At 37.7% G+C, this 15,959-nt stretch overlaps 2 protein-coding genes across 2 annotated transcripts in view; one reads left to right on the forward strand and one right to left on the reverse strand.

Annotated features, from left to right (window-relative positions):
- The window catches only part of LOC115209664 (protein mono-ADP-ribosyltransferase PARP14-like), a 730,077-nt gene that overhangs the window by 553,203 nt on the left and 160,915 nt on the right, over positions 1–15,959 (forward strand). The gene's annotated exons all lie outside the window — the stretch shown is intronic.
- Positions 1–15,959, reverse strand: part of LOC115209694 (protein mono-ADP-ribosyltransferase PARP14-like) — a 146,526-nt gene that overhangs the window by 50,183 nt on the left and 80,384 nt on the right. Inside the window, exon 10 of the mRNA XM_029778183.2 lies at positions 1,664–1,715. Coding sequence (XP_029634043.1) covers positions 1,664–1,715 — 52 coding nt within the window. The remainder of the gene's footprint in view (positions 1–1,663; positions 1,716–15,959) is intronic.

Consider the following 15,959-nt stretch of genomic DNA (forward strand, 5'->3'; position numbering starts at 1 on the left):
GTACATTTTCCAATGACTCTCCTTTGTGATAAGATGGCCATCAGTTCTTTGCTGGCCCTCCTTACTGACACAGAGTGAGCTGCCTGTGTCACTGTTTTTTGCTGTTCTTGTTGCGTTGGTGGTGTAAGTTTGCTTTTGGGATTTTTTCCTGTCTGCAGTGGAGTTCTTGGTGCTTGTGGCGCTTTAGTTGATGATTGTGATGCTGCAGGAGTTGTCTGGGTGTGTGGTGTGTTGTGTGTGTGTGTGTGTGTGTAGTTCCTTTGCTATCTTGTTTTGGTGCAGGGTAAGATGTCTTGCCTTTGTGGCTTCTTTTCGGTTGTTTTTCTAGTTTCTCTGATCCCTGTCCTCATCACCTTTCATTATGGTAGAACCAGTGTCTGTTTAACCTCCTCCGCTCTCCTGTGCAAGTGAATTCGTGTTTGTATGTGTATCTTTTTTCTGCATGCTTGTCTGTCAGTGGTGGGGTTGTTGAGGCTGGTTGCAAGGTGTTGGTTTTCATGGTTGACCTCTCCGACGGTTTTCCTGCTGGTGCTGTTGTTACACCTGCCGCCACCATTGTTGCTGTTTTTGCCGCCTTTCCTGTTGTTCATGGTGATGTCTTTTGTTTTCCCAGCCTTAGTCAACGGAAGGTCCCCACATCCCTGTAACGTTTTGATGAGGGCAGCATGCTTGTAGGTGTGTTGCATCACCACAAGCAAAGCAATGAGTCATACAGCGCTCAGTGATCAAATGTAATTTCGTCCCCTCTTTGAGGCAGACATGGTCTGGGATGTTCTCCAAGGCTTATGGTTTTATTTGGATTAGCAATTCCAAATCCATCCCAATCTTGTCTTCTCTTTGCATCCGTTGAACTTTAAGGAGGAAGGTGTTGCTGCTCTCCACAATCACACATCTCAACCATCTCCAGATATTGATACCTGGTGTTACTCTGGGGATTCAAACTTTTATTGTTTGTGGTGCCCATGTAGGGCAGGCACATTATAAGCTGGTCAGTTTTACCGGGTCCCAATGAATACTTCATGGCCAGCTCTTCTGTTTTAAAAAGGACCGAGATGGTACCAAAACTCAGGGCCCTTCTTGATTGACCTCAGTACCATCTCCACTTGAAGAAGGTAGGAGTGTTGTTCTGCACTCCGAGTCTGTACTGAGACACACTTATACTTCACTGTTCTCTTCTCAGTTTCTACCTCTACTTTGGTTGGGATTGCAAGGTTAGCCCAGGTTCTTTCTCTTTTGATGAGTTTGTGCGCCAGGGTTAACATCTGTTTTTTTGTTGGCGGTGTCTATCTCATAGTACTTTTGTTGGCATTTCGCAGCTGCTGCAAAGGTCCTTGTTCTGCTCTCACAGTTGATGGTGGTGATGGAATCGTTCATGCTGTTACTGCTATGAAGGAGGAGGAGGTGGAGGAGAAGGAGAAGGAGGAGGAGGAGGAGAAGAAGAAGAAGGAGAAGGAGAGGAAGGAGGAGGAGCAGAAAGAGAAGAAGAAGAAGAAGAAGAAGAAGGAGGAGGAGAGGAAGGAGGTGGAGAAGGAAGAGGAGGAGGAGCAGAAGAAGAAGAAGAAGAAGAAGAAGAAGAAGAAGAAGAAGAAGAAGAAGAAGAAGAAGAAGAAGAGACATATTTTTTCCTAATTAAAATTTAAGATAAAAAAAGGAAAATATTTACCTGATGATGTATCTAAACCCCTCCTGTTTCCTTGGAAATATTCTTTAAATTCCTGTTAGAAGTAATCAAATAATTTATCATCGCTCAATGAAAAACATAATTTCATAATTAATTTCTGTTAATTTCAATGCAATGCTTTTATTCATTGCTTCTATCTTGAATGTTGTTTTGAATTTACATTTGTATTCATTGTATTATAAAACCCTGTCTTACGAAGGACAGGCTTTCGAATATTCTGTAGTTTGGGGAGGAATTGTTACTTAAAGAATAAGAAAATATTATTCATGGAATTGGAATTGCTTTTGAGACTCCATGTTATGCCCAAACATCAGCTTAATTCCTCATTATTTTCAAAACTGTTTAAAACAAAGGAAGAACATTTCTGTTGAAACAGACTGGCTTTGAGTAAATACCAGTGAATTACTGGTATGTCAACAGTGCTTTACTTCAATGCTACATATACTGTCCTACAGAGTATATCTGCAGATGTGTAACCAACACTGTAGGTATAGATAAAAGGAGAAAGAAGAAAAGGAACGGGTCCAGCCAAACAATCTTTTTCTGTCCCCAACACATATTGTATACAGAAAGTGTTTATATGACACTCAGTTTATATACACTCGTCTTGCTTACACCCATCTATGCATAGACAATATAGTTTATAGAGACATGATGTTTACATTAGTCTCTCTCTCTCTGTTTCTCTCTCTCTCCCTCTCTCTCATATATACAGGGTGTTTCAAAAAAATTTATATCATTTTGCAATCTAATAACTTTGCCAGTTCTTGTTCATATGACTTCACATTTTCACAGCATTTGTAGAAATACATCAAAATTTTATGTTTAACGTTTGATGTGTTTAACATTTCAGGTATAGAAATGGCATTCACTGGAAGAGAAAAGGCGTTTTGTGTGTTGGAGTGTTCTCGAACACAGTCGAACAAAACTGTGCAGCATGCATGGGTGAGAGAATTCTCTAAAAAGTCACCAACGGCAATGTGTATTTCGACATGGCACAAACATTGCAAAGAGGAAGGCTGTCTGTGCAGGGCAAAAGCATCTGGATGACCACTAACATTGGAAGAGATGGTCAAGCGGGATCACCAGAAACTCTTGCAAAGCCCCAAGAAGACCATAAGAAGAATAAGTCTGGAAACCCAGATTCCTCCAACGACAGTTTGGCGCGTCTTGAGGAAACGCTTGCTAATGAAACCCTACAAGCTGCAGCTCGTTCAGGCCATAACAGCAGGTGACAAGCGAAAGCACAAACATGGGGCTATGTGAAGGGCCAGGTCTATGTCCCCCCTCTCTTCCTGCAAACCCAGAGAAACTTTAGCAGAGAATCCCTACTGTACTGCAGACTGTTATCCCAAAAATGCTGCAGCATGTCTGGCAGGAGCTGGACTACCGACTTGACATGTGCCAAGTCTCAGACGTTGCGCATTTTGAACATTTGTGAAAGCGTTCATGGAATCCACATTCCTTTCAATTTTTCATTCAAATATGGAGGAATAAATCTGATGATGCTCCAACGTTATACCTGTTTAGTTTCATTTGCTTTGACTACGCAGTTTCTGTGATATTTACATCTCAAATGATATCAAATCTTTTGAAACACCCAGTATATGCAGGGAACATGGGTGTTAAACAATAATGCTGACGATGATGATAATGACTATATATATATATATCATCATCGTTGTCATCATTAAAATTCCATTTTCCATGCTGGCATGGGTTGAGTGGTTTGACTGGAGACTGGTCAGGTACAAGACTACACCACGTTACTGTGTCTTATTTAGCAGGCTTTTTAACTTGCAAGACAAGGAACGTGTGAGAGGGGATACAGCATTGGAGGTGATTTTGTAGCAGATGAAGGAAGGGTAGAAAGTGAGAGAGAGAGAGAGAGAGACAGAAACAAGTGTGTTGGTGTAAAAGAGATGCATGGTTACTTAGTCAGAGGGAGAGAGAGAGAGAGAGAGAGAGAGAGAGAGAGAGAGAGAAGGAGTGATCAAAATTAAGGTCAGCAACGCATGTGTTGCTGTAGAGGAGATACGGGGTCAAGCAGTCTGCAGGATAGAGCAGGAGGAAGATAATGAATGCAAGAGAGCAGGAGAGAGATGCCAGCGCATGCTCACAAGGAAAAGGGATCAGAATATAAAGGGGATAGTAGAGAAAGGGAGAGATAAGTGATAGTTTGTGGCATATCATAACATGATCCAACTTGTCAAAAGCTTTTGCAAAATCAATGTATATTACATCCACATTTGATTGTTGAGTAACTGCCTCAACACCCAGTCATAATGTTATAAGAGTTGGGTCAGGCAGCTCCTACCTGGTCGAAAACCATACTGGGTATCACTCAGCAAGTTATTTTCCTCAAGAAATGCGATTAGTTTCCCTCTGACTATCCATTCCATGACTTTGCTGATGTGTGAAGTCAGAGAGATAGGCCTATAGTTTTTGGCATCTGCCCTACTTCCCCCTTTATGTATTGGGCATATTATTCCCTCCTTCAGCTTGCTTGGCAGTTTGCCATTTGTAAGAAAGCTGTGGAAGAGAGTCTTGAGGGGTTTTGCCTGGGCATGTTTACACAATTTGAGGAGGATTGCTGGGAAACCATCAAGACCAGCAGTTGAGTTTGTGTCCACTTCATCTATGGCTAGTAGGACATCTTCTTTGCTAATGTCAATACATTCTATTGTAACCACCTCGCTGGTTATAGGTGAGGTGGCAAAGAAGTCCACTGGTTCGTTCACTTGTCTGTGTTCTAACTGGGTAGTAAAGACACTTTTGAACTGGTCATTCAGTATCTCACTGATCTTAGTTGGACTGTCTGTGAGGGAGCCATCCTTTTGGAGGAGGGGTCCTATCTTGTAGTGCACTGAGACTGTTTCTATTACGTAATGAAAGAAGGCCTTTGGGTTCAATTTAATGTTTTTTATAACCCAGGCTTCTTTGTCTGCTTTCTCCCTCACATATGATTGTTACAGCCTTTTTTTGATCTCCATCAGTGTTGTTTTTAGGCGGGACGTTTTGCTACTTTTTGGATGTTGGTTGAGTCAATTTGCAACCTTCGTCCGTCGTCTCATGAGGATCTTCCTGTCTCTTGGAATCTTGCTCCTATTTGTTTTGGTCTTGTGCTCTGGGACATATTTGTGGCATACGGCTTGCACAGAAGACATGAAACATTCTAGTTTCATGTCAATGTCTGGTGTGCAGAGACATTTTGGCCAGTGCTCTCTGAGGATCTCTTTTTGGATCGATTTCCAATCTGCTTTGTGGAAGTTCAGATTGGAGAGATTTCGGGTGCTTCCTTTAGGCTGTATGTCTCTGGTTACTTTCGGCCCAAACATAGACAGCTCTATTATGTTGTGATCCGAAACTGATGTCGGTGTCACTTTCACATCATGAATGATGTCCATATTGTTCGTGAAGCAGAGATCCAGAATGTAATTCGCCCTAGTTGGCTTGAGTACAACTTGCTCCATGAATAAGGAATTTTGTGAGGTTGAGCGGGGACTGCACCTGTACTTGCTTAACCTCTAAACTATTATTATTATATATGTATATATGTGTGTGTGTATATATATATATATATATATACAATTGCAGCGTGGAAGGTGTTTATAAGCCATTTAAGAAACACACAAAAGCCGTTCAATTCACTTCAACATTTAAGTTTAATTTGTCAAAATATTTTCGTCACTAAAATCCGCGACCTGTTCACTGACAAAGTCCGAGATGCAGCACGGACTTTGTCAGTGAACAGGTCGCGGATTTTAGCGACGAAAATATTTTGACAAATTAAACTTAAATGTTGAAGTGAATCGAACGGCTTTTGTGTGTTTCTTAAATGGCTTATAAACACCTTCCACGCTGCAATTGTTTTCGTTTCAGCACACGATCTCAGATCAAATTACTTGCTATGCGAGTACATCTCCGTAATATATATAATATATATATATATATATACAAATATACATATACAAATATATATATATAATTTAGAGAAAAACCTCTATTAAACTATAATTATTATATATGTACGTATCATCATCATCATCATCATTGTTTAACGTCCGTTTTCCATGCTAGCATGGGTTGGACGGTTCAACCAGGGTCTGGGAAGCCAGGAGGCTGCACCAGCCTCCAGTCTGATCTGGCAGAGTTTCTACAGCTGGATGCCCTTCCTAATGCCAACCACTCCGTGAGTATAGTGGGTGCTTTTTATGTACCACTGGCACAGGTATCACAACTACAATTTCCTTTTGATTTTTTGATGTTGATGTACTTGACTCAATAGGTCTCCACAAGCACAGGGTCTCCTCGAGCACAGTGTGTGTGTATATATATATATATATATATATATCATCATCGTCATCATCATTTAATGTCCGCTTTCCATGCTAGCATAGATTGGACGATTTGACTGAGGACTGGCGAACCAGATGGCTGCACCAGGCTCCAATCTGATCTGGCAGAGCTTCCACAGTCAGATGCTCTTCCTAATGCCAACCACTCCGAGAGTGTAGTGGGTGCTTTTACGCGCCACCTGCAAGAGGACCAGTCTGGCGGTACTGGCTACAGACATGCTTGAAATGGTGTTTCTTTACATGCCACCTGCACAGGAGTCAGTCCAGCGGCACTGTCAATGAGTTCACTCAAATGTTTTGTTCACGTGCCACCGGCACAAGTGGCAGTAAAAAAACACTGGTAAGGATCACGCTCAAATGGTGCTTTTTACGTGCCCACTGGCACGGAAGCCTGACAGCTGCTCTGGCAGTGATCATTCTCTGATTGAGCTGTCAGAACTCCACTGGCATGGGTGCCAGTCATCGAATTTGGTTCAATTTCGATTTCACTTGCCCCAACAGTTCTTCACAAGCAGAGTTTAGTGTCCAATGAAGGGAGGTTGGCACGGGAGCCAGTTGTCGGATCTGGTTCGATTTCAAATTTAATTTCGATTTTACTTGCCTCAACAGGTCTTATATACATCATCATCATTTAGCGTCCGCTTTCCATGCTAGCATGGGTTGGATGGTTCAACTGGGGTCTGGGAAGCCAGAAGGCTGCATCAGGCCCAGTCTGATCTGGCAGTGTTTCTACGGCTGGATGCCCCTCCTAACGGCCACGAACGGATGGTGCTTTTTACAAATATTTCAATACATGTGTATATTTAGGGCTGAAACCACTAGGTGGATAACTATATGCTAGAAGAACATCACATACAATCTAACTACAAAGAAAGAATGTTCTCCAGAGAAAATTCAGCAAACACCAGAACATAAGCAGGCAAGACAGATGAAAATTATATAAAAATCAAGAATTAATCATATACCGGTTTTGTCTGTTACAGAATAAATTACTTATGTAATCCTTCGTCCACAGACTCATCAGTATGATCGTTCCAAATTCAATATAACTTGCAAAACTAAACACTAGTTTTCTATATAAAATTAGACACGTGCTTAGTTCTACCGATTACATTGGGGTTATTTTCTGATTTTTATATAATTTTCATCTGTCTATTAAACTATTATTATTATATATGCATGTATGTATGTATGTATGTATATACATATATATATATATATATATATATATATATATATATATATATATATATATATATATAATAATAATAATAATATTAGGGAGTAAATCCAAACTTACAGGGAAAAATTAGATTTAGGATTAAATCCAATTTTCTAGTATAAATATATATTATATTAAATTAGAGATAAAACCACTATCAGGCAAATCAAACAGTGAAAATCATAAGCCAATACATAGAAAAAAATTAATTAAAAAATATAAAATATAAATATAAAAAAATATAAAATATAAAATTCCAAAATAAAAATATTTAAATTAAAGTTAAAATTTTAAAAAAAATATTTAAATAATTTAAACTTATAAATTTTAAATATATATATATATATATATATATATATATATATATATATATTATTATTATTATTTTATTTTATTTTATTTTATTTATTTTATTTTATTTTAATTTATTTTATTATATTTTTTTTATAACTATCAAAAAGTATTAAAAGTTTAATATAAGATAAATATTAAAAACACTACGATCGTTTCATGCTCGTAACCAATTCGAATAACAATAATTTAAATTCAATTAATAATTAGAATTATGGTTACAGTCAATCTTCAGGTTAATTGTAATATTTAATAAGTAATCAGAAATATTTAAACAATATTTTTAAGAAATAAATAATATAATAATTTTACTTATAAAAAAACTCTATTATCAAACTAGAAACTTAACGATTATGATTATATCAAAACATCAATAATAATGTTAAATATTAATTTTAAGTTTTAAGGTAAGAAACCCACCAATAATCTAATATCAGTAATAGTCAATATCTAATTACATAGATATTTGACAAAAAAACTATTATATTATTAAAAATATAAAATTCAAATAATATACAAATTATCAATGAAAATATATAAATGTATATATTATAATTAAGATCTAAAATAATCTCTATAAATATATATACACATATAATAAAGACCTAATAAATTAATTTTTCATATTTAAAGATGAAATAGTTAATTTCAAAAATATAAACAATCTGAAACGAACGCTATATCAAATTAACTATCTTTATATCTCATTGGCTAAATAATAACTTTTAGAAATCTTATATTCAAAATACTTAAAGAAATAATCAATTCGTAGTAATATAGTATCAAATACTATAAATATATTTATGAATGGGAATAATAAATCTAGCAAATATCAATTTAAAAAGACAATAGATAAGTTAAAATAATAATTATAAGAAATTTAAAACTACAATTAATGCTATTAATACATGTATATACATAAACCTAACTTCAAACAACTCAATACTTGCTATCAAACAACATATCTACCACTAAGTAAATTCTAATGAAAAAACTTAAAGTTAATATCTAATAATTATATAGAAAATTACGATAATTAGATCATTACATAAACAACGATATTTACATAAATATTATTACACCATAAGACTTATAAAATATTAAAATTCAAAGATCTTAAATATAAATATATATATAAAAAACTAAAAATAAAATAAAATAAAATAAAATAAATAAAATAAAATAAAATAAAATAATAATAATAAATATATATATATATATATTTAAATAATGAGGGAGATAAATTAATATTAATTTTAATATCAATTTAAAACCAGTAGTCTAGCATACAAAAATCTGAGAAATCAGAGAAAATTCTAATATATGTGTATATTGGCAGGGCAAGACTGCTAGGTAGTCGGCCGTATGCTAGAAATAGATCATCCACGATCAAACTACAAAGAAAATTCTCAAAAGGAAAAGTTCAACGAACACCAGAACCAAATTTGGCGGGCAGGACATGAAAATTTATATAAAAAACAGAATATATATATATATATATTTAAAATTTATAAGTTTAAATTATTTAAATGATTTTTTAAATTTTAACTTTAATTTAAATATTTTTATTTTGGAATTTTATATTTTATATTTTTTATATTTATATTTTATATTTTTTAATTAATTTTTTTCTATGTATTGGCTAATGATTTTCACTGTTTGATTTGCCTAATAGTGGTTTTATCTCTAATTTAATATAATATATATATATATATATATATATATATATATATATATATATATATATATATATATAATCTAGAGGAAAACCTCTATTAAACTATTATTATTATATATGTATGTGTGTATATATATATAATATTCATAAGGCCTCTCGCTCAGAATAAAAGGCAGACTGTATGATGCATGTGTACGAACAGCCATGCTACATGGCAGTGAAACATGGGCCGTGACTGCTGAGGATATGCATAAGCTTGCAAGAAATGAAGCCAGTATGCTCCGATGGATGTGTAATGTCAGTGTTCATACTCGACAGAGTGTAAGTACCTTGAGAGAAAAGTTAGACCTAAGAAGCATCAGTTGTGGTGTGCAAGAGAGACGTTTGCACTGGTATGGTCATGTAGCGAGAATGGATGAAGATAGTTGTGTGAAAAAGTGCCACACCCATGAGGTTGAGGGAACCTGTGGTAGAGGTAGACTCAGGAAAACCTGGGTCGAGGTGGTGAAGCACGACCTTCGAACTTTAGGCCTCACCGAGGCAATGACCAGTGACCGAGACCTTTGGAAGTATGCTGTGCATGGGAAGACCCAGCAGGACAAGTGGGACCATAACTCGTGACCTCTACCTGGGACGTAGCCAGCTCACTTATGCATACCTTTCCTTCTTGTGATACAAACCCTACTTGTGAAGACCTGTTGAGGCAAGTGAAAATCAAAATTGAAATCTCTCAACATCAATGGAAATTGTAGCTGAGATACCAGTGCCGGTGGCACGTTAGAGAAACGTCCGAATGTGGCCGTTGCCAGCGCTACCCCGACTGGCCTCCGTGCCGGTGGCACATAAAAAGCACCATCCGATCGTGGCCGTTTGCCAGCCACGTCTAGCACCTGTGCAGGTGGCACATAAAAAGCACTGACTACACTCTCGGAGTAGTTGGCGTTAGGAAGGGCATCCACCTGTAGAAACACTGCCAGATTAGACTGAGCCTGGCGCAGCCTCCTGGCTTCCCAGACCCCAGTTGAACCGTCCAACCCATGCTAGCATGGAAAGCAGATGCTAAACGATGATGATGATGATGACCACCACCACCACACAATCATGAGAACAAATATTATGAATCAGATACATACATACATACATACATACATACATATATAATAATAATAGTTTAATAGAGGTTTTTCTCTAAATTATATAAATAAATATATATATCATCATCATTATCATCATCATTTAAACGAAGATGATGATGATGATGATATATATATTTATGTATATAATTTAGAGAAAACCTCTATTAAACTATTATTATTATATATGTATGTATGTATGTATGTATATCTGGTATGTTGTTTTTGTTTATTCATTATTTATTTTCAATTATGTTTGCACTGAGGAGTGAAAAGTGCATAAAACTGAACTGATTATGAAATCACTGTTTGATATGCAGCTGAATTCTGTTTTTAAATGGCTTGCTTCAAAAGTTGATTTTGGTACGATGTGTTTATTTATCTTAGTAGTTTTGACTTTAATAGTCCCTCTTATCATGTGGCATTTATGTATAATAATGCCCTCTATACAATATTAAAAAATATATTCAAAGAAAGAAATTGATGGCTTTTTTCTCTTATGAAATTTTTCAAGCTGACTACTTGATAAATTCTTATGAAGATTTTATCCTATTTATAAATTGTATATATATATATATATTTATACAATTTAGAGAAAAACCTCTATTAAACTATTATTATTATATATGTATGTATGTATGTATGTATCTCTATATTATAATTCTGAAATGCAAAAAGTTTGTCTAGTTTTGGCATTAGAACGGGTTAAAGGCCACTAAATCCCGTCGAATTGACTCCAAAATTTAGAGGGACATGTAAAATGAGGTGAGGATGAGAGTGGGCTAGGTTAGAAATGCCCTTCTTAAAAAGTGTGATTGCTAAGGCCAAAAACGCACACTTTGACAAGTCTACTCTCATTCTTTTATGTGTCTGTCTTTCTTCATCTCTCTCTCTTTCCTCCCTTCCCTTCAATTTCTCCTTATAACATCGTTTCACAGCGTCTATTATCTTTCCCCCGCCGCCATCGCATTCTATTATCTGCCTGTCTTCCCCCATCTCTCTCTCTCTCTCTCTCTCTCTTTCCTCCCTTCCTTTCACTTTCTCTCTATAACGTCGTTTGATAGCGTCTACTATCTTCCCTCCACGGCCTTTGCCAGCGCTGTCACTCTCTCTCTCTCTCTCTCTCTCTCTCTCTACGTCTGTCTGCATTCATAGAGAGAATTATTATCGCCACCACAACCACCACGCAATCATGAGAATCTTTCTCTTAAAACAAATCATCTTTAGGTTTCAAAATATTTCATTTTTCAGTCCTCTCTTTCATATATCACCCTTTCTTCCTAGATCTCTCTCTTTTCCCCCTTTCCTCCACATTCTCTATCTATAACGACGTTTGACACCTCCGCCATCTCTCTTTCTTCTCCAACGCATCTCTCAATGTATTTCTGTTTGTATCTATAAAGACGAAACGTGACAGCCGCAAAAGTTTAAATATTCCCACCACAGGTCTTTCAGAAAGGTGAATTATTATCTCCCACCACCACCGCACAATTGTAACAGATATTACTTATCAGAAGATATGTTATTATTTTGTGTGGATAAAAGATTTAAAGAATTTATTTGTATGCTCAAGGCGACCGTCGTTAACAAAAATTTGGCGGTAAATTTGAAAAATATTTACTTCTTAACTATTTCATTCGTTTTCTCATTGTAAACTAAATCATCTTTAGGTTTCAAAATATCTTACTTTTCAGTCCTCTCTTTCATATATCACCTTTTCTTCCTCGATCTCTCACTTTTACCCCTTCCCTCGACTTTCTTTCTATAACTACGTTTGACAGCTTCGCCGTCTCTCTGTTACTCTTTCTTCCAAAATTTACAGGGACATGTAAAATGAGGTGAGGATGCGAGTGGGCTAGGTTAGAAATCCCTAGCTTAAAAAGTGTGGTTACTAGGGCAAAAAATGCACACTTTGGCAAGTCTTCTCTCTTTCATATATGACCTTTTCTTCTTCCGTCTCTCTCCCTTTCCTCCCTTCCTTTCACGTTCTCTCTATAACATCGTTTGATAGCGTCTGTTACTCTTTCTTCCACCACCCCTCTCACTGTATGATTGTCGTTTCTTCTGCACGTCTTGATTATCTCTTCATTCTTGAAAATAAAGACATTAAAAAGAACATGGTTCATAAAGAAGATTGGGTTAAGATGTTTCCAAACATTTGATCCAACTCATTCGTCTCTTTATTCCTCATTTTCCGATTCCTTCTATGTCTCCATTAAACGGTTTTGTCAAGTTATTGTTTCTTCGCTAACATAAGACATTCATAAAGTGAATGAGTTGTTAATTACATTTTATACACTATTCCATTGTTTAGGTGGTGTCGAAAGGACTGGCATGTGTCACCATATAACCTCTGTCAGTCAAACTCCCAACTCATGCGTTCACGTCGTGATACTCTTTCTACAAAACTGAGCTGGGTGTGAATTCTAATTTCATACACTATTGCAGATGTGAGTTTACAGTCTGCTTTTTTTAGTTTAAACTATCTTCCTGCAGGTTAAAAAACTTTTTTTTTAGAGTCCTCGACAATATACGCCACTGAAATTCCATGTTTCAATTTTATGATTATACCCAGAGTGCTCTAATCGAATATGAACTGTCTTCCTATTGGCGGACGTTTGTCTTTTTTTTTTAAACAACTGCATTTAAAACAATAACACAATGCTACATTAATACATTGGTCCAACAAGCAAAACATCACTCGCACGTAGAGCGGGTCACCTTAAGCTAGTCATCATTATCTATAAATCTGAAATGAGAAAGTTTGTTTGTCTGGTTTTGGCATTGGAACGGGTTAAAGGGCACTAGATCCCATCGGATTGACTCCAAAATTTACAGGGACATGTAAAATGAGGTGAGGATGTGAGTGGGCTAGGTTAAAAATACCTATCTTTAAAGGTGTGGTTACTAGGGCAAAAATGCACACTTTGACAAGTCTTCTCACATTCTCTTATCTGCCTGTCTTCCTCCGTCTCTCTCTCTTTCCTCCCTTCCTTTCACGTTGTCTCTATAACGTCGTTTGACAGCGTCTACTATCTTTCCCTCGCGGCATTTGCCAGTGCTGTCACACACTCTCTCTCACTACGTCTGTCTGCATTCAGAGAGAGAATTATCATCGCCAGCAGAAGACAACCAGCATGGAGAAGAAGGATCTGGAAATTTAATGACCCTGCAAATGGACAGAGATTTAGGAACATATTACTTGAAGCCTTTGACGAAGAAGAAGGGGATATAGCTTCACATGAGGTAGAAGACAACTGGAGGCTTCAAAGAGACAACCTGCTAAGAACCACTGACCAGATCTGTTGATGGTGTAAAGTCCCATCTCGACCCAAAATAACGTGGTGGTTGAACAATGTTGTAGACAGGGCTATTAGAGAAAAGAGACAGACTTGGAAGGACTGAAAGAACGGTGGTAGCAGGGAATTGTATCAGACTGCGAAAAGACAAGCTAGGAGACAGGTTTATTTAGCCAGAGGGGAAGCAGATAAGAAAAAATTTGCCAATGTTCTGTGCCACGAGGAAGAAAGACTTGAGGTATTTCGTGTTGCAAGACAGTGTGTGAGAGAGAATTGTGATGATGTAGGAGAGAAATATGTCTGCATGGATGATGGTTCACTTGTACTAAATGAGGATGCAAAGAGAGAGGTTTGGAGATGCCACTATGAAAGGTTGCTCAACAAAGAGAATGAATGGGATAAAGAGAGTCTGTTGAATGTCGACCCAACAGAGGGACCAGCTATCCAAGTTGACAGTTCCTTAGTAGTCAAGGCAATTAGAAGCATGAAGACAAGGAAAGCCCCAGACCCATCAGGAATTACTGCAGAGAAGCTCAAAATATCTGGCAGTGTAGGCTATAGCCTAGTCACCCATATAGTTAACCAGGTGATACACGAAGGAGTCATACCCAATGATTGGTGTAGCAGCATAATAGTCAACTGCTACAAAGGTAAAGGTAACGCTTTAAATACAAATAATTACAGAGGTATCAAGCTGTTGGATCAGGTAATGTAGGTCACGGAGAGGGTCAAAGCCCAACTAATTAGGGAGAGAGTCAGTTTTGATGAGATGCAATTTGGTTTCGTGCCAGGGAAAAGTACCACTGATGCTATATTTCTGGTTAGACAGCTGCAGGAGAAATACCTAACCAAAGATAAGCCCCTGTACCTGGCTTTCGTTGACATGAAGAAAGCCTTCAACAGGGACCCCGATCCCTTATCTGGTGGTCAATGAGGAAACTAGGGATAGATGAATGGTTAGTGAGAGCTGTGCAGGCCATGTACAGGGACGCTGTTAGTAAGGTGAGGGTTGGCAACGAGTACAGTGAAGAATTCCAGGTAGAGGTTGGGGTCCACCAAGGTTCAGTCCTCAGCCCCCTCCTATTTATCATAGTCCTCCAGGCAATAACGGTGGAATTCAAGACAGGATGCCCCAGGGAGCTCCTCTATGCTGATGACCTTGCTCTAATTGCTGAGTCACTATCAGAACTAGAGGCGAAGTTTCAAGTGTGGAAGCAAGGATTAGAATCGAAGGGCCTTAGAATCACTCTAGCCAAAACCAAAGTCCTAATAAGTAGAAAGGCAGGTAAACCACAAATCCCATCAGGCAGATGGCCTCCTCAATCTGTAGAAAAGGTGTAGGTAGAAACTCTATAAGATGTACCCAGTGTAAGCTATGGACACATAAGAGGTGCAGCAATATCAAAGGAAGGCTAACTGGGAAGATAGCTTTTGTCTGTGGCAGATGATCAGGAGCAATAAACACTGAAAATGCGCAGAGACCAACTTCCGTCACTTTCCAGGGAGAAAAACTAGAAATAGTTGATAGTTTCCGTTACCTAGGTGACCAAGTCAGTAGCGGGGGTGGGGGTGTTGAAAGTGTAACTGCTAGAATAACAATAGCCTGGGCAAAGTTCAGAGTGCTCTTACCTCTGCTGGTGACAAAGGGCCACTCGCTCAGAGTAAAAGGTAGACTGTATAACGCATGTGTACGAACAGCCATACTACATGGCAGTGAAACATGGGCCGTGACTGCTGAGGACATGCATAAGCTTGCAAGAAATGAAGCCAGTATGCTCCGATGGATGTGTAATGTTCATACTCGACAGAGCGTTAGTACCCTGAGAGAAATGTTGGACCTAAGAAGCATCAGTTGTGGTGTGCAAGAGAGACGATTGCACTGGTATGGTCATGTGGTGAGAATGAATGAAGATAGTTGTGTGAAAAAGTGCCACACCCATGCGGTTGAGAGAACCTGTGGAAGAGGTGGACCCTGGAAAACCTGGGATGAAGTGGTGAAGGACGACCTTCGAACTTTAGGTCTCACCGAGGAAATGACAAGAGACCGAGACCTATGGAAGTATGTTGTGCGTGAGAAGACCCGGCAGGACAAGTGAGACCATAACCAATGGCCTCTACCTGGGATCTAACCAGTCCACTAATGCATACATTCCCTTCTTGGGAAACAAAACTCTACTTGTGAAGACCTGTTGAGGCAAGTGGAAATCAAAATCAAAATCAAAATCGATCAACATCAA

Source organism: Octopus sinensis, linkage group LG1 (assembly GCF_006345805.1).
Source record: "Octopus sinensis linkage group LG1, ASM634580v1, whole genome shotgun sequence".
NCBI classification, from domain to species: Eukaryota; Metazoa; Mollusca; class Cephalopoda; order Octopoda; family Octopodidae; genus Octopus; species Octopus sinensis.